The 25,855-nt window shown below is 34.6% G+C and overlaps 1 protein-coding gene across 4 annotated transcripts in view; it reads left to right on the top strand.

Moving 5' to 3' along the window:
* CRIM1 (cysteine rich transmembrane BMP regulator 1) overlaps positions 1-25,855 on the top strand; it is a 227,318-nt gene that overhangs the window by 188,452 nt on the left and 13,011 nt on the right. For 3 of the 4 annotated variants that reach the window (XM_051976136.1, XM_051976137.1, XM_051976139.1), the window contains 3 exons: positions 2,762-2,977; positions 6,456-6,677; positions 21,294-21,488. In XM_051976136.1, the coding sequence (XP_051832096.1) occupies positions 2,762-2,977; positions 6,456-6,677; positions 21,294-21,488 (633 nt within the window). The remainder of the gene's footprint in view (positions 1-2,761; positions 2,978-6,455; positions 6,678-21,293; positions 21,489-25,855) is intronic. The other variant, XM_051976138.1, reaches the window with a different exon arrangement.

Here is a 25,855-nt window from a genome sequence, read left to right on the forward strand (position 1 = left end):
GATCCAATGGATCTGGGCAGTAACTGACTAGCTCAAGAAAAGAGCAGCAAAATCAAAAATCACATTGTCTGAGTTATACTTGCTAGTGATAATCATGTGTGACTCATCAACTGGAAGCCTCAGTGTCCCCATGTCTCTCTAAGATCATAAGGTTCTGTACAGTTACTGATCTGCATTACTACAAGGGATTCCCTCATTACTAATAAAATCAGTCCCTGTTCAAATAAAAAGTTATTATCATATGTATCAGTTTTTCTGGTCCCATTCTTTGTTAGATAGTGACTCCCTTAAAAGTAGGAAGCATGGTAGTTTTTTGCTCTCTTTTGTATCCCTAGTTCTTAGTACAGTAACTGGCACATAGTAGACACTTAATAAATGCTTGTTAACTTAACTTGAGTTCAGCATTTGTATAGTTCTCATCTTTTTCATCTTTCACACTGATATTGGAAAGAACATATCTTATTCCTATTTTATAAGTGAAGCAACAGGAGAGGTTCTCAGATTTTGTGAAGTATCATGTTCAAAAGACACACAATGTTTCCATGGCAAAATAACTAGAGAGAACTTTGAAAATCATCTACAGCAGCCCCATCATTTTATAGAGAAGGAAACTGAAGTAATAAAAAGCTATAAATGGATATATGTATGTTTAAAAATAAGCATGTATATATACACACATACACATGTGTATATAATGTGCAGTGTATAATACTACATCTATTTCATATATAATGTGCTATTTATATGTGTGTGGATATATGTATATATACACATACACACATTAAATCATATACTCTATTTCACCAAAAATAGTCCCTTTCATAGTTTTATCTCATGTATTGTTCTTACTGAAGGACTCAATCTTGTTTATCTTAACTAGTGACTTAAGAAAAGAACTTCATTTTCATCCCCTTCAGCAGTTAACTTTTTAGGAGCTATCTTTCTTCCAAGTATTCCTGGTCAGTTCCTTTTTCTATTTTTGTCAAGATAAAGGAGCTACTACTGAACCTTTTCCATGTTAGGTTAAAGGTTCACCCACTGCTATTTTTTCCTCAGGTTTCCCTTCCTCTTTCTTACCCTTTCTCTTTCTGTTTTTCTTTCATATCCTACCTCTCTCAGGTCCCTCTCCTGTTTTGCCTTGAAGCAAGTTGTATAGGGGAAAGGGTTAGAAAGGTAAGGAAAACTGGAAATACACATGGCTATTTATTCCTATGACTTGACTATCTTTCCTCTTCTATGTGAGAGTCTAGGAGCCATCAACACCTAGAAAAGCAATTCTTCTCTTTTCAAGGAGAATTGTTTTCAACTCTTTTATAGGTCTATTTAGGAAACCCTTTACTAATTCTCCTATATAAGCAGTTAACTTTAAGAAAAGTTGTTTCTCTCTTGACAGCATGAAATGCATTATTATACTTTGTCCATTCCCTTTCTTTCCCACCACCAACTCCCTCTCTCAGTTTTCACAAGTCAATTTGCATTCTAAATTGTCTTCCCTTCTCATTTCAGTATTGAAATGTTGGGTCCTTTTACACTAGATCTGCTATTTACTATTTATTATGTTCTATTATATATTAATTACTGCTATTTACATCAGCCAATATCAGAATTCTGTCATCTTTAAACATAACCAAAGTATTCTCCTTCTTTGATCCCTGTCTCTATCCCTGCCCTTTTGAATCAAGGTAACTAAAGTTATCTCCCTAAGTAGGAATCAACACTCACTCTCACTGTTGACTTACCATAGTAATCACAGAGTCCAAACTACAATGATCATGATGTTCATTGGTATATAGAGTCTTTACTTACACTGTGAAGGGTTCCAAGAATTGTTTTTACCATGACCCTCAAGAGGTGTTTCTACCTACTATGTTCCAAATATGTTCAACACTCACAGCCCTCTCTTGACATTCTTATATTATAATTTATGAATAGGCTTCTTAGCTCCTCAGTACAACTGCAGGGCAACTCTCAGTACCTTTCAACATATTCCTAATATTGAATTTCCTCCCTATCATCATCATCTCATTTGAGAGACAAAAGACTAAAATTGTCTCTGCTGGAGAATGATGGCAGTTATCAACAACCTCTCAGTTTTTGCCTTTCAATAGTATCTTAGAACAGAGATCTACTCTTCAGTATGAGTTTTCTGTCTATTGATTCTACATGAACATTCCTGTTTAGTTTTCTGGCAGGCAGTCTTAATGTGGGTGTACCCAATTTGATTACAAGGATGTATTTCCAAGTTTTCAAAAACTCAAGTTCCCTGAAAGTTAATGGAGTGCACAGGGCATTGAATAGGATGAAAAAAAAAAGTAAGCCAAAATTCTCTGAACTTTTTCTAGGAAGTTTATATATAAGATCCAAACAGTTGATTTCTTTGTAAGATTTGTTAATCACAGTTCACCTCTGCAATCTCTTGAAAGTGATAAGTGATTAGTGTAATGATATTTGAAGAAGTTATTTTATCTGTGGCATTAATTCTCTTCTTACTAAGATGGATTATAAATTACCCTCTTTTAAAAAATATGATGAAAGGAACTTTTGCTCTCCCTGTCTGCCAGTATGCATGATTATTGTACTGCTTTTGATTTCTTTCTTTCCTTGATCGAAAAAAGTTAAAAGTGTTATCAACAATTTCTCAAAACTCTAAACTCATGAACTGGAAAGCATCAGGAACTTCAAGAATTGCTGAGAACAACCTGTAGACTGTACTTCTTCTCTCATAACATATTTTGTTTTGATCTTATGTTTGATTTCTCAGATGAATTTGTGGTTCAAAAACCAGAGCTGAGTAGCCCATCCATTTGCCATGCTCCTGGAGGAGAGTATTTTGTGGATGGAGAAACATGGAATATCGACTCTTGCACCCAGTGTACATGTCACAGTGGACGTGTGTTGTGTGAAACAGAAGTTTGCCCTCCGCTTCTTTGCCAGACTCCTTCCCGCACCCAGGATTCCTGCTGCCCTCAGTGTACAGGTAATAGAATACGCTTCATCTTGCTGACAAATTTGGTAGCCCTTTAAACCATTTGAGAATAAAATAGGGTCAGGTTAGAGATGTTGTCAAATCAGTGCTTTTAAAAAAAGCTAACTTTTAAAAGGACTTGCACCAAGGTCAAATGCAAATGCTAGAGAGCATTAAGATACCTATTACCCTACCTCCTCAAAGCATTCTTTTCTATGGTTCACATTTATTTCTTGGAATTAATGTAACATTGAAGAAATCATCATGTTTATGACTACCATTTATCTTGCTTACTACATGTCAGACCCACAAAATACTTAATTTCCAGTATAAGGCCATTAGCTTATCTTGAATGGTCTCACTCATATAAATTTTCTTTTATGTTTCCATTTTGGATGAATAGCTCTGCCATCCTTAGAATGTTAAAAAATGGTACTTTGAATCCTTTGAAAGAAATATTAGGTTTATGGCTATGCTAATATGAAAACAAAGGAATTTCTTTGTCTAACTTTTTTGATTATCATTTAAGAAAGTTACTCTATTATTTCTAGATAAAGTCTATAAAATTTGATATAACAAATAAAAAGAATATTGTATGATTAGTTTGAAATTTTTGTCTCATCAACCTAGCTATAACTGGACTTAGCTTCTAAACATAGGTTGTTTGAACTTTTCTCTACTAAAGAACAATACCCATAAACTCCTCTGTTCTGTTATTAAGTTTATCAAGTAACAGAACAAATTATTTTTACTCTATTTCCTCTCATAGAATTTCTTTTTAACATATCCATGGATCAGTACTTAGAACTTTGTTCATCTTAGCATATTAATTCAAAATTGAAAGCTAACTTTTGATGGATAGTCTAAATAACATTTTTTGTTGTCAGAATTATCCACAGAGCCCAAGGTCTATTGTCTAATAATAAAATAGTAACAGTGATAATAATGAAAGTAAGATATAAATAATTATAGTTATATAATTAATTATAATTCAATTTTTATAAATGTTTATAAAGCAAGATATCAAGTGTTCCCCTAACTCTTGAACAAGGGTTAAAAATTAATGTGTTTTAAGTTCAAAAGAATTACTACAAGTGGCAAGAGAAAGCATTTGGTCAGATTCTTTTTTTTCCTGAATATTAGCAAGTTAGTCTAGATTAGATTTTGTCTTTTTTACCTAGTTTTTGTTTTTTTCTCTTTTTAGTTTTGGGAGGACATGGGCTATAGAATGTAAAGAATGAAACAAAGTAGAGAGTAGAAAAGTATAAGATGTAAATCAAGTAAATATATGGAAAGATAAAAGAATGAGGGTCTTTGTGGAGGTAGTGAATAGAGAAGAGGAATTTTGGTGAATGAGATGACCAAATAAAATTTGCAGCTAATGTTCTGTAAAGACTATGTATTTGTTGAAATAAAAATCTCACTCTTCATTTTTTTCCTCGATTTCTTCAGCCTTGTGCTCCATCATGAACAACAGACTAGTATTTTCACTTTTGATCTTTTCTCTGACTTTGAGAGTTTCACTCTCCTTGCAAATAGTCATTCTGGCTCTTTTTCTTATTCTTTTTCACTCACTGTGCCCACTTTATCACTTCTGTTGAGTACTGAGATAAGCTTAGGGTGAAGTATGACTCCTCACTAAGTTTTTGAGTTATGTTTTGTTTTATTTTAACTTCTTAATTCAGAAAAGGATAGTGGTGAGTTGTGGGTCCAAGTTTGACAAGCATCATCAGTGACTTCCCACCAATGGGGGAAGAAATTACCAACTATTAAAATAAAGCAGTATTCAGTCCTCAGACAAAGAAATGATCCTTTTGATAATAATGAACAATTTCTATTCTTCTTCTCCACCCTCTTCCCAAAGAAAAGTGGCTGAGAAGGTCTATTGAGAAAGATGTTCAAATCTTCTACCTCTTTCTCTCAGATCTCTATATCTGAGCCAAAAGGTTAATGTGGACATAGTGGTAAACTCCATGAAATATTTCCATTCTCTGGACCCTGTTCTTTTCTCCGGCATTAGTGCCTAAAACTTAATCCCCTTCCCACTTGACCCTAATAGAATTGGGCAGAGATATATTCTAATGGTTCCTTTCTTGACCCACTCTTCCCAAACGGAGAATCCAGAAGAACACAACTCCTCTGGACAAGTAACAACTGTCCAGTAGCATGAAACTATTTTGCAGAGAAAATGTGAATTAAGGTTGCACTATTGCAGTAACAGTTCAGCTCCTTTCACTTAATTTAAGTGTTTCAGCTCTTGATTGAATTAGAATCAGCTATGAATATGAGCCTTCAAAAGAACTATGCTAAACAGTCTACCTCTTTAGATTATATGTTCAAAAATTTGTTTTATATTCCTATTTCCAATGAGGAAGTGTGTTTTTTGTTACTTAGAGGTTTCTTATTAGGAATAATCTTGACCTTTGGTTTATTCATCAGAATAATCCCTAGACTTTTAGGTATTAGTGGAAGTTGGAAGTATTCCTTTTCATCAGTATCTGTTGTACAGATTCAAATTCTTTTTCTGACAAGATTCAACTCAGAGTTCCTTTCCAGCTAGAAATCTATGATCCTAGGATCCAGAATGCTCATTTGAATTAGACCTTTCAATGCTTCATCTTGGTCAGATTTCTACTTCAGGCTTTCAGAGGAAACGTCCTGCATTCTTCAGTCAACCATAAACAGCATGGTCTCTGTACAATCCCTTTGTGTGTGATATTCTCTGCAAGCGTACAATGTCCTGTCACTGTACCTCAAAAATGACAGGATCTGGGGTCTCTTTGGTGTTGCAACTTCTGTTCTCACATACCACAAGCTTTTTGTGCCTTAGAAGATATCCTTCATCTGAAGGCTGCTGTGACTGAAAAAGATTCATCCCCGGGTGACCATCTTCTCTTGGATGAATCTCTCCTGCCTTGATGATACTGGTCCTTAAACAGGAGACATGTGAATTATTGCTGAGCTTGCCATCTTTCTGGAACCTGAAAAAAATTTCTACTTCTCCGGCATAGCCTTGGAGAATCTAGGGATCACAGTCATGTCACAATAAGGCATCTGAAGAGTATTTAAATGGAAAAATAGATAATTATAATCACCACAGATATTCAAGAACTCAGACCAGGAGAAAACATTGCAGCTTTGTTCTCCAGTAGTTTTCTCTTCTTTTTCTCAAGTAATATGAAATACTAAGCTTTTATAGACTCTTTATTTGGCCCCCTCCTCAGTAATTTAGATTTTCTATCACCTAAAGGGTTCACATCTAAACTTGGAAGTTAGTTCTTGGCCATCTGATGACCTGAAAATCCAGATAAATTGTCTTTTCAGGCCTTTAAGTTTTATTATTTGAATATGCTTTTTAAGATGTATACTCAGAGGCCTAAATATTGGCCCTAGTCTTTATCAGGCAGAGTGAAGAAGACTCTTTACGTAGCACCATTAGCGGCCTGCATCCTCTTATTTTCCCTGCTGACTTGTGTGTCCATTTTTCCAGATGAACCTCTTCAGCCTTCCTCATCAAATAATGAGAGCATGCCTAGTTACTGCAAAAATGATGAAGGGGACATATTCCTGGCAGCTGAGTCGTGGAAACCCGATGTTTGTACCAGCTGCATATGTATGGATAGCATGATTAGCTGTTACTCTGAGTCTTGCCCTTCAGTCTCCTGTGAAAGACCTGTTTTGAGAAAAGGCCAGTGTTGTCCCTACTGCATAGGTAAGACAAAGAAAAAAAAAGTCTTTTGAAACTATATTAGAAGCTATTGACCTATTCCGGTTATTGGTTTGACCAGTTGGCACTTCATACAAAACAGAATAGAATTGGGGATCCCAATCAGAGAAAAAATTGGAAGAATTTCCTTGAGAAATAGTGTTACCAGAAGGAATCTAAGATGTGCTCTCTCAGAATGTCACTGTAGTTTGAGGAGTTTGAGATCTGCTTATGTCCTTTTTTGCTATTTCTGGACTTGGAGCTTCATTTTTCAGAAATTCCTTTTTCCATCCAAGAAATACTTCTAGGATGAATACCACATTGTGGCCTCCTCTTCCTGAGAGAAGTATTGCAATATGTATTTCCACCATCCAAAGATTCATGATTTATTGGTGTGAGTATTCCTTATACCAACACAGATCCCTTCCACGCAGCATTTATAAGTTCCCAGGATCAAAAGCATTCATCATCTGGTAGCCAGTCTTCTTGGGATGAGCCACTGTGAATTCAGCTAATCTGGTCCTTGACCGGCAGGCATCCAGGCTGTTACCAGCCTGACATTCAAAAATTTTTCCAGCTTAATAGACTTTTACCAGAGACTGTATTAGCAAGGCTTTAAAAATCCAGAACCACCTCCACTCCATGATGAGGCATCATAAATTAGATTTTAGTAGAAGCTTATATTATCCATGGGAATATAAGAAGTGAAAATAGTGCTAATATAGAAAATAGTTAACCATCATTTTAATCTTCTTTTCATATTCTGACTACTATTTTTTTCTACCTCAGTTCTCTGATTGAATTCAATTCAATAAATATCTTTCAAGCCCTTACTATGTATAAGAAATTGTGTTAGGCAAATAAAAACAAAACAGTACCTGTCTGGTAGAATCTTACATTCTACTGGGCTCTCATGACCAAGGACTTGTATTGCATTCCCCATCTTGTTATTAATTTCCTGAAAATCAGCAAAGGAGACGTGCAGAAGATTCAGTGGTCTCTGCAACAACCATTCCTAATTGCAGGGGATATGGATTATTCTAAAATCCAAAGGGACTCCATCAATTTTATGGGCCTTTCTATGAAATTGGACCAATAGGAACTTTTTTTTAAAAGGCCCTCCTCTAAACTTACCACATTTGTTTCTTTGACTAGGAAATTGTTCTGGCTGCAAAGTCACCTGAGAGATAATGGTATGTGTAAGTTTATAGAATGTGGTATGATGGGTCCTTCAGATCCCATAGTAGATGAGAGTAGATAGGTTGTGATGTTCTGAAATGAAGGCAAGCTCTATCATCTTCATCTCACATCAGTAATGTGAGTATGATTTGGCATGCCCACATGCCTTGAGGATAATACTTGAACAAGATGTAGCCTTTCTGGCCACAAAATTATCCAACAATTCTGATTCTTGATAGGATGAAAGAAATAGAACTGGAAAATTGACCACCATTTCTCAAGGGACACCTCTGTTTTCTGATATTCTTGCCACCATTTCTTCAGACTTTACATTTGCCCATTAAGATCACCTTGATCAGTTACGTTAATGACTAGCATTTATATAGCATTTTAAAGTTCACAAAGCACTTTATAAATATTCTCAATTTAACAGCCCTGTGAGGTTGAGGCTATTATTCCCATTTTTATAGACGAGGAAACTGAGGCAGATAGAAGTTAAGTGACTTGCCTGGGGTCACACAGCTAGTAGGTGACAGAGGCTAGATCTTAATGAGGCACCTTAGCTCAATTTACTTCATTCTTTTTTGATTGTTGTTGTTTTAAGTGAGGCATGGACACATTGCCTTTTGTGATTTGAATGCAAAGGAAAAACCAAATCCAATATTTCTGATGACAGAAACTTGGGATATAGAAGAATCCTGCAGGCACATGAAAAACAGTATGACTAAGAAATGTTTTGGACTGAAAAAAAAGCTAACTCCTGTGCATTCTTTTTTTTTTCCCTAAAGCAATTAGAATAAAGTGGCTTGCCCAGTGTCACACAGCTAGTTAAGTGTCAAATTTCTGAGGCCATATTTGAATTCACTGTGTAGATTACAACTAGGAAGTCTGTTTTTATTAGTATATCCACCATTCTCTGGCATCTTTCTGGTATTTTTGAAAACTACTTTCATTCTTTCAAGCCATAATAAATGGTCCTTAAAGTATCTATCTGTGAAACCATTTGAATGGACAAAAGACTTATCCGATCACCAACTCTCATTAACTTCTATTCACATTAAACCTACAAAGAAAATTAAAGTTAAAAAAAGAGGAATAGGATAAGGAAAGTATTGATTAATTGCAAAATAAAAATATTAGTTAATAAGTATTTATTAAGCTCTTGCTATGTGCTAGACATTATACTAAGTGTAGAGGATACAAAAAGAGGCAAAGTCCCTCAAGGAGCTCACAGTCTGATAGTGGGGACCAAGAAATTTGTACAAATAACCTATTTACAAAATGAGGAGAAAAAGCTGTAAGAGGAAAGACACTAGAATTTAGACAAACTGGGAAAGGCATCCTGTAGAAAATAGGATTTTAGTTGGCACTTAAAGAAATCTTGAAGACAAAGATGAAGAATATCATTACAGAAATAGAGGTTACCAGAAAAAATGTTGAGAAATGAAGTGTCTTCTTCAAGGAATCCTGTTTCACCGTATCAAAGAGTACATAATAGGGAGTAAGCCATAAGACTGGAAAAATAGGGGTTTCGGTTTAAGAAGGACTTTGTACACCAAACAGCTTTTTGTATTTGATCCTGGAGGCGATAGGGAGCCACTGCAATTTATTGAGTAAAGTAGCAATGTGGTTAAATATGTGCTTTTAAAAAATCACATTGATGACTAAATGAAGGATAGATTTGAGTGGAGAGGGCTCTGGCAGATAGACCCAGCAGCAGGATATTACAATAATCTAAATGTAAAATGATTGGGGCTTATAACTGAAAGCATTCTAGACCTGAGAGACAGTCAGGACAAAGGATCGTGTGGGGAAGTTAAGAGAATGGAACTCCTCCTCCCAAAACAAACCATAATCTGTGACAGTAGATCATTCCTAAAGAAATTCTTGAAGCACAGAGGTTAAGTGACTTGGCAAGCAATATAGTCAGTGTCACAAGCAAAACATGAACCCAAATCTTAATTCCAAGTTCTATTATGTCATAACTGCCACCATAAGCAAATAGTAGGTCCTAAAGAATTAACTGATATTCCCACAGTCCCAGAAGCAGTAAACCCTCACAAAAATAAGCTTTATAAGTCATGATACATACTTAATTTTACTATGTAGAAGCAGAACAGCCATAGGCAAAACTTATCTCAATTAGTCAAGGCATACACTAGACAGATAGCAAAAGTTATTTCATATATAAATGACTTGAGAATTATAACTTAGGAAAACCACTTGAAACCAATCCTCTGAACAGAGTCTGAAATGACAAAGCCTACAAAGAGATGGAATGAAATCACTCTCCAGCCTTAGGAAGGTTTGAGGGACTTCAGGAAAGGTCAGTCTCACGGGGCAAAAGGGATGCTCAGCTCAGCTCAGAAGGTATCTGGGAAAGCTAGTGGGAGGGTTCTAATCATAGTACATCAGCAACTGAAACCCTCTATCCTGGCTCAGTAAAACAGTTGCAAAGTAGACCAGTGGGGCAGCCTCCAGTCCCAGCACAGAAGGCAAATCTCCCAGCCAGGGGAACCAGACAACAATAGGAAGAACTACCCTCCTGCTGTGTAAGTTGCCAAACACAAGGGGCTCTTCTGCTGAAAGCCAAGGCTCAAAGCTGTACAACAAGTTTGGGACAGAACCTCCCTGTAGCCCAGGAACAGAAGTCACTTTAAAAGTCATGAGGTATGGAAAAGAAAGGAAGTAAATGAGCAAGAGACAGAAAAGAACCTTGACCATAGAAAGCTACTTTTGGTGACAGCAAAGACCAAAACACCGACTCAGAGGAGGACAAAAACTCCTTCATACGAAACTTCAAAACAGGACATGAATTGATCTCAAGCCAAAAGAGGCTTCTTGGAAGAGCTCATAAAGGATCTTAAAAGTCAAATAAGAAAGGTAGGAAAAAATATGGGAAAAGAAATAAGTATGCAAGGGAGAAGCAACAACTTGGAAAAGGAAGGATAAAAATTGACTGAAGACATCAACTCCTTTAAAAAAGCAATTGGCCAAATTTTTTTTTAAATCTACTGAAGAAAGTAGCACCTTTAAAAGTAGACTTACTCAAATGGAAAAGAAGATACAAAAGCTCACTGAAGAAAATTATACATTAAAAACTCAAACAGGGCAAATGGAAGCTAATGACTCCATGAGACATCAAAAATCAGTCACACAAACTAAAAATATTGAAAAGCTGGAAGAAAATGTAAAAATAATTCATTGGAAAAATAGCTGAACTGGAAAATAGGTCCAGGAAAGACAATTTAAAAATTATTGTACTATCTGAAGCCCATGACCAAATAAAGAGTCTGGATAGCATTCTTCAAAAAATCATCAAAGAAAACTGCCCTTATATACTAGAATCAGAGGGCAAAATAGTCATTAAAAGAATCCATCAATCATCCCTAGAAAAAGATTCCCCCAAGGAAAACTCCAAGAAATATTGTTGCAAAACTCCAGAACTATAATCTCAAGGAAAAAATACTGCAGGCTGCCGGGGGGGGGGGGGGGGAATACAATTCCAAGTGTAGAGGAGTCCAAGTCAGGTTTACCCAGTATTTGACAGCATCTATAATAAAGGATTGGAGGGCCTGGAATATCATATTCCAGAAATCAAAGGACCTTGGATTACAACCAAGAATCAACTACCCAGAGAGACTAAACATCATCTTTCAGGTGAGAAGAGGTGAATCTTCAATAATTGTAGGGAACTTCCAATCATTTCTATTGAAGAAACTAGAATTAAACAGAAAATTTGGTCTACAAACCCAGGACTTAAGAGAAGCATAAAAAGGTAAATAGAAAAGGATGAAAAAAAACCATTATTTAAAGGAGAATTATGACTTAGAGAATTTAATGAATTTTTTTTAAATTATAAGAGGTGATATCCTAAAGTTTTTGAGGTTTGAACAGTTCCAAATTATCAGTAAAATTTACCACTGTCTCTTGTGAATAGTCTCAATTAATGAAGTTATTTAAAAGTTACAATAATTATAACTTGGAATGAAAAGTTTTAGTCATTTCTGCTTGTGTGTAATGTCATAGTGTGGGAAAACTTCTAGACTTGGAGTCAGAAGAACCGAGTTTGAATGTTGGCTGTGACATTCCATAGCTGTGTGAACACAGGAAGTCATTCAATTTCTTTGAATCTCTGTTTCCTCACTGATCAAGTAGAGATCAGTTCCAACCAACTTTTAATGTATTAAGTGCTTGCAGTATACTAGGTATTGTGTGAGGACGTAGGCTTACAAAAACCAAAGCAGTTTGTACTGTACTGGATTATGAGTTACCATATTTACTTTCTTGGATTGTTGAAAGGTAAGTACTGGTAAACCTAAAAGCATTATAGAAATGAAAGATAGCAGTAGTTGCTTCCCCCCTCACTGAGTAATTGCAATTTTGAGCTCTTCTGTAGATGAAACTCTAAGATGATTTGCTTTTGCTTATAAATCAGTCATATCCAGTTAGCTATTGGATACTTCCAATTGAGCAAAAGACCATGCACAACTTCATTAACTCTGAGATTATAATGGCTTTCCTGTATTTCTCTTCAACTGCTACATACATAGCCATATTTGCTTAATGTTTATAGATGATTTCTGTTCCTTAAATTAAATCCTTCTATTAAACAGTATCATCATCTTGTTAGACTGTTTTTCTTTAGGGTTACCTGTCAATCAGTCTCTCATATTGACATCTTTTGGGAAATGGTCTCATTGATACATTTGCTGATTTTAATTTTGATTCAGTTTACTATCTTAGGAATAAAAACAATGTGGTTTATAACCAATCTTTCATCCAAGGTACAGATCGGTCTTTGAAGTATTACATAGTGCATTTTTAAAGGTCATAATTTTTTTGATGTAAGAACCACTTTCCCCTTTGTTTTTCTAAGAGTTTTCTCAGTTTTCTGAGAAAACTCTCCAATATATTTTCTTAAAATGAAAACATCTGTGCTTTCTGTTGAGTATAATTCCATAGCTGCTTGGATGGTGATTACCATAAATTTAGTATATAGATCAGATTTTTAGTGCATCACTTTGTTATATAACGTCAATATTAGTCTCAACAAAGACAAAGTATATTATAATTTCTCTATCAGGAATTTTTAAAGTACTAAAAACTGTTAAATTTGTGGCTAAGGCTCCAATAGTGTACCTCAGCTCACATCTCAACTGATCTTTCTCATCATCTTTTCTTTATCCCATGTGACATTGTGGTTGTGAAAATCAGTTTAGATGACCCAGGTTTATCTAGATAAAGTTCAGCAATCCTGAGGATTTATAGAGGTGTTAAGAAGATGCCTTATGGAAAGCCAGAGCATCAATGCCATTCAGTATTAGAATGATGCTTTCAGGCATCATTGCCTTTCAATGCTATCATGTTCCTTTCATTGACTAATCCCATCCCAAAAATTCATAATGTGTTGGCTTGTTCCTTTGTAATTTCTAGAGACAGGAACGATGACATATGTAATGAGAACATATCTAAGTAGAAAGGCTTTATTGCTTGACTCCTATTAGTCCTTCAGTATTTCCTTAAAGATCTATTAGTCTTGGCTCCAAACTACAATATATGTTATAATTACTAATGGTAGAGAGATTTGAATGTCAGGAATTGTCTCAAATAGGTAATATGCTTTTTTCTTTTTAAAGATTAGAGAATGAAAAAAGACACTGATTCTTATAAAATATGCTAGCTTTCAAGCTCATCTTGAGTTATCATGACATATGTGAACTATGTGTAATTGAACTGTTTCTTTATTCTTTGCCTCATTCTTTCTCTTCTCTCTTCTTCCTTTTCTCCTTTTTTTCTTCATCCCTTCCTTTTTCCTTCCTTTTGAGTTATTAGTCCCAAATCTCAAATACCTTAGCAAAAAACTCCCTGTTCTCCAAAGCAGCTCCCCTTCTTCTCACTCCAGCATCCCTTCCCAGTTCCTGCTGTGCAAATAAAATTATAGCAATCCTAGTTGACATAGTGAAAGGCTCTGCTGTGAATATGCCCATTATCTTGGGTGTCAGCTACAGTCATTATATGAAGGCGACGGCTTGATCAGCAGGGAGGCTAGCAGTAGCAATCAGGCTGTGGGAAGACTGCTGCTGTCATTTGCATGTAGCCTCTTTTTTTATTCAGGTAGGAATCTGAACATGTACTACATTGAGACCAAGGTATCAAATAGTTGTAATAAAGAGCCCTTCTTTCCTTTGGAAGCTTATACAAACATCAGCCATGTGTAAAAAATATAACTTGTATCTTAAGCCCCTCAAATGACTTGGCCAAAAAGTTAGAAGATCCCAGGGGAGTTTCCAGGGTCACTTGTACTATAAAATGGGGGGGTAAGGTATGTGCAAGAACAGGACCAGCTGTCAGGGGAATAGAGAAAACTCTTCTGTGAAACCCAGGGTATGGAGAGACATAGCTCTTGCTCTCAATTTTGCTTAGCTTCCCTATTTTGTTTTATACAATTTTTGAAAAAGATTTGTCCTCCATGCTTTAACATTACTGGATCTCTTTTCTTTCCTCCTCCTTTATATTGACATTCGCTTTCAACATGATTACCAATTGACAGGGAATAGACATTGATGCATTGGTTGATGAACTGTGTGATGTACCATTCAGTGTCTCTGCTGACACAGTGCTCAGAGTGAAGGATTAAGACTGGAAAATGTGCCCTTCATTTGATGTCGTGGAACCAAGAATTCGAGATTCTAAAGGGTTTTAAAATTTTTTATCCATAAAAGAGGGTGAAACACAAATCACTGTTATTTTGCTTTTGATATACAGAAGTACACCAAACAGGTAAAAGTAATCATGGATAAAACTTTAACAAGATCTATTATAATATGACTTTTGGGAGAATGAGAAGGAACCTTTGAGTTCATTAGTATAGGGAATTCTCTATGAGTAAACTTCTCTCTAACACTGCAAATCATCAACTGTTCTGCAACTTAGAATTCTTAGAAAGTTTATTGGGGCCCTTAGAGGCTGAATGATTTGCCTGTAGTCATATAACTAGGATGTGTCAGAGACAAAAATTTGAACATAGGTCATCGTGATTTTGAAGCAGTTCTCTCTGTGAAAGAAGGGGAACATTTCTTTGTTAATTCAGAGAAGCTTGTAATTTTTGAAGCTTCAGTTAAATGCTCCAGTCACTCCTTTTCAAAATGGACCTAATACTCATCCTATTCTTGGAAGCTGCTTTTTCAGTGAATGTTGAAGAAAGCTATCCTGTTTTTTCTGGACCTCAGTTTACTCTTCTGTAAAAGAAAGTGGCTACCCTAATTGGACTCTGAGGCATAGACCCATCAAAAGAAGATAAATGATGTCATGTCCCAAAAAAGTGAATTGAAGAAAACAGAAAAGGTTCCCTCTGTATCTCTTGTCCAACTGTGAAAGTCTTGGAAAGAAAACTCAGGCCATTTCCACAATAATTTAGATAAAGTTTTGATAGATGTATTATCATAATGAAAAAGATCAATTTAGATAATAGCATTTTAACTTCACTTTCTGTATTTGGATAAACAATTGTTTTGTTTATTCTTTCTTTGAATGAATTTTTATGTTCTGTTATCTACTAAGTACAGTCTTCATAGCAAAGCAGCAAATATTTATCAAATTTGTCATAGAAGGCTTCATACAGTTGAAATTACAATGGCATGACATTTGTGAGGGGAAGAACTATATTTTTAGATGACAGAATTGTGAGTGTCTAAATTAGTCTTAATATGGCTTAACTATGTTCAGTTTACATTTCATTCTCCAAAGAGGTCATTTGAGACAAGTTCATGTATTGCCCATCCATTCTGGTTTACAGTTGTCTACATAAATATCTAAGGAACAAGTAAACTTCAGATTTTTTTCTCTTTGGTCTTCAATTCAACAAGTATATCTTAACTCTATTGGGTACTGAGGATACGAATGAAACAGTCCCTGCCTTCAAGAAGCTTTTGCTTTCCTGAGATGATATAACACACATATAAGACAGAGACAGTGCCTTCTTAGTTATAGTGATAGGCATGTGCTCCCACATCTACCCTTCAGTCTGTTCTTTATGCTTGCAATTTTTTCTGTCTCTTTTCATTTGTCAGATTCCTATCTGTTATATATAAATTCTAACTTATAAAGCCTTACATGATCCCTAAAGTAGTACAACCTTCCCTAACAGCTCTCATTTTGCACTTCTTGAATAGTGCTGTATATAGATATAGATATATATACCTTGAAGACCTAGCCCAATGCTCTTCACATAGTAGGTTCTTTTTAAAAAAAAAAAGAAGCCTGTTTTTTATTCTTTAATGATGTAAATCTTTAATGATTCACTCTTCGGTGAATAGGAATGTGTTCATTCATTCTCTCCAAAAGTAAAGAGGACACAGTAAATATACCAGGTGTAACATACAAATTGTGTGCCTGTTTAGACCAATTGTGTATCATTCCTGATGAAATTTTTTCTCTTTTTCTACCTAATAATTAGTCACATGTTGTGACCTTAAAAATAAAGCCAAATTAGTCCACTGAAATATTACTTAAATCCCTACTTCTCTAATCTTAAATACTCAAACAGAAGGAAGATGTGCCGGTCACATGATAAAGATAAGGGATGTCTCTGGTCATATTTATGAAATCAAAATATATGGGATATTATTAGCAGTAACAAATGATAAACTTTTATAAAACCATTAAGCATTTATTTACACACAGGACTATACAAAAATAGATTTGAAAAACTATTCCCCCTTTTAAAGACCCTAACATTGCAAACCAAACTGACTTATTTTTGATGATGTTCCTCAGAAATAAGAATTTTTATCCTTTTTGGGGGCCACCTCTGAGAATGTAGGAAATTATTGCCTTAGGGTTCTGAATTACACCCGCAGGATTTGAAAAAGCCAGTGCAATTTTCAGGACTGCCTAACTTCCTCCCTGGGAGTTGTTTTCACATTAGGTCCTTATCTCCTTTAATGTCAGCATTTTATTCATACCCTACAGTGTCAGTAAAAGGAAGAGTTTGTCCCATGAAGCAATGGAAAAAAGCCAACCATGGTAAACATTGTTATTGTGATTTTTACTTGGCACATACCTTATAGTAAAAAGAAAAAATGGCAGTACTAAGATGAATCTCTAATTCCAGAAAGACTCCATTTTAAAGTACTAATTTATTTTCTTCCTTATATAATCAGCCTCGAGTAGGAAATGTTTTTGTTACAATGTACCCTGAAGTACTGAATTGGATACTAATAGAGGAAGAGATTGGTATAGTTTATTTATTTTTGCTTTTTCACAACAGCTAATTAGCTTTCTAGTATAATTAGTAAAAACAATTCAGGAGTAAAAATGAAGTTCAACCTTGACAAACATCCCTTCTTTTCCAACAAAAAATAATCATGGTACATTTAAGGTAGAATAAAAAAAAGATTTTAAAAAACTCACCAAGGAAATGAATACATAAAAAACAGTTGGAGAAGTCAATTAAGCCTGAGTTAAGATTTCATGTTTCCTCCCTCCTTGTATCTACCACAATCAGAAGTGAAAGATTATTCCCTCATGATATGTCTGCATTCCATGGTTGAAAGGTAGCCACATTCTGTAACTTAACATTAGATTTGTAGTAGTGTGTGTTGTATGATGAAGTCTCACATGTCTGCCTCCTACAAAGATTGTTTTTAAATATACACATTTGAGCTCTCTGATTTAAAAATCACTACTGAAATTTCAACAATGAGGGGTAAAAGGAAGTATTAGAATCTGTGACACATTTTTTTAAACACCCACTGAGGGGACAAATCTTCAACTTTTGAGGGGTCCTTGTCACACCTCCATAGCTTTTTTTAGGAGAATTCTCCACAAAATTCTTCCCAGCTAAAAGAAAAATCGAGGAAATAAAAATGAAGGTTTTTTTCCTCTATCTTCCCCTATTTGCATTAGAAGAGCCAGGGGTATAAATTGAAACAAAAAATTAGAATTTTTCTTAGAAGAAATTTTTCATCCTATTTTTTTCCTTATGGATTTTTTTAAAAAGGTAGTGTATCAGTTGGCAAGCTTAATACTTCAAAGTCTTTAGTTCTTTTTCTCCTCGTGTTAGCTAGAGCCTTGAAAGCAGGAGTTGTTTTCTTTGTGTTTATATTTGCATCCCAAATATTTAATACAACACATGGCACATAATAAGCACTTAACGAATACTTGTTTCCTTCCTTTTTTTTTTTCAAAATTATTTGATATTTTCAGTTGTATCTAACTTTTTATTACTTCTTTAGGGTTTTGTCTTTTTGGGGGTGGTGTTTTTGGGTTTTTTTTTTGTCTGTTTGTTTGGTTGGTTTTTTTGCAAAGATACTAGAATGATTTGCCATTTCTTTTTCTGGCTCATTTTTATAGATGAGGAAACTGAGGCAAAGAAAGTTAAGTGACTTGCCATAGGTCATACAGGTAGAACGTGTCTGAGCCTAGGATTTGAATTGAGATCTTTCTGATCCCAGATCTGGTCCTTTATCCACCTAGCTGGACTTCTTCAAAGTAGGAAAGTCTAAATATTTACTTGATAATTCGATTGATCCATCATCTCATTGGTGTGAATGTTCTGCTCCATGAGGATCATAATATTAGTGTGCAGCAAAAGGATTATTATATAAATCTTCATTATATATTTATTAATCCATGTCTTGAACCCTTCTTGGGTTCTATTTTTATAGAATCAGCTTCATAAAAATTCTTTTGTGAAGAAATCTTAACTACACAAAAACTTTCTCTAAAATATTCACTAGATTACATACTTTGGCTTGTGCAGTGATATTCTATATGAACTTTAATGAAATGAGATATTGGCTAAAAGTCAAGGTAATACTTTTATTTTATATTGAATATTGTGGCAGGGTAGTTCACTGGAAAGAGTGGTTGATATGAAGTCAGAGGACACTGGTTCAAATTCTGACCTGTTAACTGAATGACTAACCAGGACTAGGGCCAAGGTGCCATTTTCCTCACCTGTAAAATGAAGGATTTAAACATCCAAATTGACAAGACTATGGAAACATGAGTCTAAGCGTGAGATTTCTGATAATCTGCTTACTGTATACTATTCTCTGAATCATTTTTCCCTTTGTCTAGGCAAGTAAGAGTTTTTCTCAAAAAAAGTCTTCTTGTTTCTTTGTTCCTCCATATTATTACTTTACTGCTACACAAATAATAATCATTCCCAATCTCTTTTAATTGAGTTAGTGTTAGAGGATTAGCTCTGAGAAATTATCTTCCATTCATTCTGGGAAATTGGCAAAAAGAGTTAGACCAAAGAAATGTAGCAAACAAGGAACACAAAATCGAGAAAGCTAAAGAAGCTTAAGTTTTTAAGTTGGAGAGAGGAGAAGAGAACCTAATTTATGATAGCGCTCTAAAATATTATAAATGAATTATTCCTTTAAAAAATGTTCTGAAATACTTATTTTGCTTTAAGTGTTTTAAATAAAGGTGAATACTGTTGTTTTGTTTTTAATATCAAAAATGCACCCAAACCCAAGGAGGTTGAAGGAAATGATTATTTAAATGTTTTATTTCTCATATTAATGTCATGCAATTCTTGGTCCTTTTTATGGCACTGCTTTTGCTTGTTCTTAAACTGTTATTAGGGGGACATAGTTAAGAAAGAAGAAGTCAGTAAAAATTACTCAAATACAAATTTATTTGTTTTGGTTTAAACAAATAAAGGGAATAATGTAATTGGAAGTTTTTAATAAAGGCATACATATAAGCTCTACCAGATTTATTTATATATTTATGCATGCAAGAATATATGCATACACATATATAATCTTTAATTTATAAAGTTAATTTAGTACTTATTTTACACAGACTTTGACCTCATCCCTTTGCATCTTCTCCAGTAGAGTACATTCTTTACATTCTCCTTTTTCTCATTTTTTTCCACATTTTTCTGCTGGTTCACATTCTACTTGTCTTCTAATATACTCCGGTCTCCTCCATCCTTAAGAAGCCATCCTCATTCCTCTTCTCACACTCTCTCCTCAACTCTTTCTGGCTTATCTTCAAATCTTGTCACTTCACTGAAACTGTTCTCCAGAATTATTAATGATAAATAATTGTCAAAACCTGATGGTCTTTTTTTCAGGTCTCATTTTTTAATTTTTTTTAGCTGTGGTTGATAGTGTTGACTCCCCTTTTCCTCCTGTATATCTCTCCTGATTTCATGTCACTACTACTTCCTGGTTTTCCTCCCTTACACTGTCTGTTTCCCTCAGTTTTCCTCATGACTCTATCAAAGGCCATTTTTTTCCTCTAGATTCTCTCCCTTAGTTGCTTCATCAATGTTCATGAACTTAATTGTCATCCCATTATCTCAATTCAGATTAGATGTATAAATATGTATGTATGTATATAATATATGTGTATCACTTTTCAAACTGCATATGTCAGAGACATCTTGAACTCAACATGTCTAAGTTGAATTGTCTTTTCCCCAAAACCTACCTCTCTTCCAAATTTCCTTGTTTCTATTGAATATTACTCTTTCAGTTCCCTAGGTTGAAAATCCTGTGTCATCTTCAGTTTATCATTCTTCCTCATCCTTTGTCAATTGCCAAAACTTATTCTTTCTATCTTCATAATATCTCTCATATCCAACTCCTTTTTTTATATTCAAACAGCAACCACTTTATTTTAGTCACTAATCACCTCTTTCTTTCTTAGATTATTTCAGTGGTTTCCTAGTCTTTATGCCTCAAGTCTCTCCCCATTCCAGTCTGTCTTCTACATTGCTAGATCCTTCTCCTTAAGTATAGATCTGACACCGCTATTCAGTCATCCCCCGTGGCTTTATTCTCCCTCCAAGGCAGGAGTCTTAACCTAGGATCCACAGATGTCCAGGGAGTCTGTAGATATATTCCAAGAATTCATGATGGGGGCAAAATAATATCTTTATTTTCACTAACTCCTTTTGCAATTTGTTCCTAATCTTTATTCCCCACTTCATTGGTCATTACTCTGCCTCCTGTACTGCAAGATCCAGCCAAACTGAATTTCTCTTTATTTTTCACACAAGACACTCCATCTTTCTGCTTTTGTACTGACCATCAATCATCTCTGGAATACACTGCCTCCTTTTCTTTAGCTTGTAGAATTTTCAGGTCTCTCTTTTCCCTCAAAGTGCAGTTTAAACAACATCTTCTTCGTGAAGCCTTTCTTGACCCCTTTCCCCTGTATTATTCTACATATAAATAAATGTTTGTGCATGTATGTACACACACACACACACACACACACACACACACACACACACACACTTATGAGCTAAATGGGACTATTTCTGAGCCTTGCAAATATATCCTAAAAATTACCCAAACCTTGAATATGTAACTACAACTTTTAAATAATTCCATTGCTTTCTTGCAAATGGTGTAATGTGATGGTTTACCATCTGAAGTGACATCATCCATGTATTATTTTCTTCAATAGAAGATCCAGTACCAAAGAAGGCCGTGTGTCACTTCAGTGGGAAAACATACGCAGATGAAGAAAGATGGGATATTGACAGCTGTACTCACTGCTACTGTTTGCAGGGCCAGACCCTGTGCTCGACTGTCAGCTGCCCACCTCTGCCCTGTAGAGAGCCCATCAATGTTGAAGGAAGCTGCTGCCCAATTTGTCCAGGTAACAAAACAAAGGCTCTCCCATTTTTCAAGCTTACTTTATTTTATTTAAGCATGAGTGCAGGAAGATGTGTTTCATCCCTTTTAGTAGTCACATTTCTCTAGCTGCTCATAGGGGCAAAGCAAAATGCTGGGGAAATCTGCCCATTAACTTATGTGTTGTGTTTTTGTTTCATTTCATAAAGACCTGAATTCTCCGGATTCATGGGTTCTGTGTTCTTTAGCTAATAGTCTGGTCTTGGGAATATAATATAACAAGTATTGATGCTGTGCTTCAGAAGAAAACATGATGAATAGCTGAAGATCATTTTTGTAATTTGATATCCATCTTGAAAAATTGGACAGATCTAATAAGCAAAAGGTTCAGTAAAAGACATTCTAGTAGAAAAAAAAATGATTTGGGTTTTAACATATAGTTAGACCCAAATTAAAGAGATTAATATGAAGTTTTTTCCTCACCAGCTCCCTTCAATTAGTGCTTTACCATATTAACACACACCTTTCTCCTTCACCTCTTATCAAATATCATACTCATATACTAACTTGTCACCAACCACCATAGTCCCACACATTGCTCATCATTCTTTCCTCATATTTCCCCTTCCCTAAATGTAGCCTCTTCTCCTTTTCCTACTTTCATTTCTCACTTATGAATACTTGATATTGATATAATGTTTTGTGATTTCTAAAGCTCTGTATCTTATTTGAGCTTCACAACAAATCCCCATGAGCAAACTAAGGCTCAGACTTTCCCAGTCACATAGCTATCAAGTGTCATCTGGTAAGAGTTGGAATATGAACCCAGTTTTCCTCAGCTACTGCTCCATGCTTGCTTTCTGTAAATCTTAGACTTGATGGTTGATCTACCTTTCCAGTACCACCTTGGCAGTAAACAGGCAGCCCATTTTTCCAAGGACTGAGATCATGGGCTAAGAATAAAGACTCAGGCTAAGATTCTGTTGAGAAACTAAAGGGACTGAAGAATCCTACCACCTTCACTTAAGTATAGTAAGGGCATTCAGTAGTTCAAGGATGCATTTCAATTCAACAAATATATATTTTCAAACTATAAGAATAGTAAGTAATCACCAATATGGAATATGGAGTCAAAATACACAGTACGGAGTAACAAAGTACAAGTATGGAGTCAGATATAAAGATGAAAAATAATCCATATGTTTCTTGTTCTCAAGGAGATTTATAAGCTAACAAGGAATACATAGCATAGGACACATAGTAAATGCTTAAGAAATGTTTTCTTCATTCATTTTCATTCAAGTATGGTCCAAGATAGAATCTGATAAGATAAAAGGAAAAATTGAAAAAAAAAATGCTCTAAAGATTTTCAGAAGAGATCAAAGGCGGCATCATAAAGCTAGTAGCACCAAGCTAGGTTATAAAAAGAGCCATAGGATTTCAGTCAGCCATACATTATACATTTCAAGCATGGAGGATGGTTAATCTTAAAACACAGAGTAAGGAAAATACAGGATATTGTAAAGGAATAACTAGTAACCTAGTGTGTCTACACTTAAAGTACGTAGATTAGAAGGGAAAAAAAATTTTTGGAAGATCTTAAATTACAGGCTAAGGAGTTGGTATTTCCAGCTTTCTTCCCTAATTTTGTCTGAATATGATAACTTATTCAATATCATAAGTAGGACTCAGTTTATGGCTGTGTGTCTAATGCACTAGAACAGTTCATAAAGAAGTGTACATTTTCATTAATCAAACTGCTAACTGGTATTAAGAGAACTAAATAATTATTTGAATTTTTAACTGAATTGGCCATCTGTATAGACACTGCATAGATATGGCCTTGAATATATGCATATTGGTATATGAGTATATATATATATAATACATGTATGTTCTTTACAACAGAATTTTATTTAATTTTACTGTTTTAGAAAAATGAGCTTACCATTGATATTCTTCCCAAATATTGCAATCTGAAAGACATGGAATAATGGATAGAGGCTGATCTAGAATTTGGGAAGTTCTGCATTCAAATTCTGATTTTGTGTTCCAAGACAAGTCACTTAACATTTCAATTAACTCCTTAATGTTACAAGTTTCAAAAGAGTTGAATTAGTGAAAAGAGTTTCAAAATGAGTTTATGAAAACACTGGTAAAGCCATAGGTCCATGTTACAGATATGTACATATGTCTATATATTTGTATTTACATGTATATACACATGGTATACCTGTTTTGTATATATATATATATCTGCATATATACAAACATGCAAATTTGTGTACATAACTGTATAAAGACATGAAAGCGAGAAATAGAGCGCAAATCTCCCTTTTAAAGGAAGGATTATGAGTTTAAAGTTTTGATGCTATTATTGTGATTGCTTAATGTATTAATATACTTAATAAATTCATTTATTTTATTTCTAGTATAGAACAGGAGGAAAAATAAGACTTTTTCTTTAAGTTCTACTATTGCCTAGAGTTTATCAATTATTTCTTCACAATTTTGGTGACTGTTTTTGTCTTTAGAATTTTTATGCTCTTTATCAGATAATTGTGAACGTGGCATATCCCATCGCACTGAAGTTGTTTAAGCAGTACACTTAGAACTAAAGCCTAAAATTAAATCAACAAATATTTGTGAACATCTGTTCTTTGTAAAGTAAGTAGTTCAGAACCATAGAGAATACAGAGAAATACAAAACTATCTTGCTGTGTAGTTGAAAAGACAGACCAAAAAGATGAAGTAAATAATCATCTAATGGGTAATAAAAGTCAAAATTCAAAAAGTGACACAAGGTAGTATATGAATATCACAAAATGAGTGGCCAGTAGTAAGTGCTTTGAGTTCAGAAGAGGGAGATATCATTGTGGGTTGCAGGGGATTAAGAAGACCTTAAAGAGGAGAGCTTTTGGAGGTTTATATACAATGAAATAACATAATAAAAATGGTATTTCAGTAAATAATCTGATGGTAGTTGTAAAATGTAGTGTATTGTAACAGAAAATGGAGACCAGGAAGACTTGGCAGTAGTCAATCATGAAAGGATAAGATGTGAACAAGGGAGGTAGTATTGAGTCTAGAGAGGAAGGGAAAAATGCGGGGGACAAAAAAGTGCATGATTACATTTATATTTTAATTATTTACTGAAAAAATTCAGATATTGTTGAATAGATATAGATATATAGATCCCGAGATGTTTTATAGTAATTTTCTAGCAAATCTTTTTTTTTTTTTTTTTAATTCTTGGATAGTATTCTTTGAACTTCCCGAATCTGCTGCTTTCAACTAGATTGTGCAGTAGAAAAGATCCAGAGTCAGGAGTTCAAATCTACCCTCAGATATTACCTGTGTGACCCTATGCCATTCATTTAACTTCTCTTAACTTATTTCCTTATCTTCAAGATGGAAGTAATAACAATAATACTTATTATGAGACTAAAATAATATTTGAAAATCATAAAATGCTATTAAATGCTAGCAATTATTTTATACCCATCTTTAGGTAAAAGTAAAAGAGAATTTTGCTATCTTTTCTGGATAAATTTAGTTTCTCTACAAAATGTGTCTTTTTCAAGAGTCATTTGCAAAAGTGTGACCTGCCATTTTGTCCAAGAGTATTAATGTAGAAGGGAGGTATTCCCAGAATAGCTCTATGCTATGCTATTCAACGTTTTTTGTCACTAAATTAGATAAAGGAATGGATAGTATAGTTTTTCAACTTTATAGGTAACACAAAATTGAGAAGCATAGCAAATACAAATGACAGGATGGAGAATCCAAAATAATTCCAACAGGCTCAAATGATGGGCCAAGTCTACAGAGATGGAATTTAATGTGGATAAACATAAAATCTTGCACTTGAGTTCAAAAAGTGAGCTATACAATTATAGGAAGGAGACATCTCCTGATGAGTCTCCGTGAAAGAGATCTGAGGATTTGGTGAAATGCAAGTTCAATCTAAAGTGTCAAAAGTAAGGCATCCAAGTGAGAAAAGGTGATTCTAGATTTTTATTAAAATGTATGATATGTAGTAAAAGAAAATGCTAAGTCTACCATATTCAGCCCTCATGAGGACATATCTGGACCCAGTTCTGGGTGCCTCTTTTGGAAGGAAGCTAATCAGAACATTGTGAAAGGGAGTAGAAATTTCATACAGGAATTGATTAAAAAATTGGGGAAGTTTAATGTACAAGTGACATTATAGTCTTTAAAAAAAAATTGAAGAGCTTTTATATAAAAGAAGGATCATACTTGTACTTGGCAAAAAGGGAATAACAGTAAGTAGAAGGTACAAAAAGACAGGTTTGGGCTTAAAGGAAAAACTTCCTAACAGTAGAGCCACCCTAAAATAAAGTAAGTTAAATCATGAGATATCTGGCTTTC

The sequence above is a fragment of the Antechinus flavipes genome, chromosome 2 (assembly GCF_016432865.1).
Source record: "Antechinus flavipes isolate AdamAnt ecotype Samford, QLD, Australia chromosome 2, AdamAnt_v2, whole genome shotgun sequence".
Classification (NCBI taxonomy): domain Eukaryota; kingdom Metazoa; phylum Chordata; class Mammalia; order Dasyuromorphia; family Dasyuridae; genus Antechinus; species Antechinus flavipes.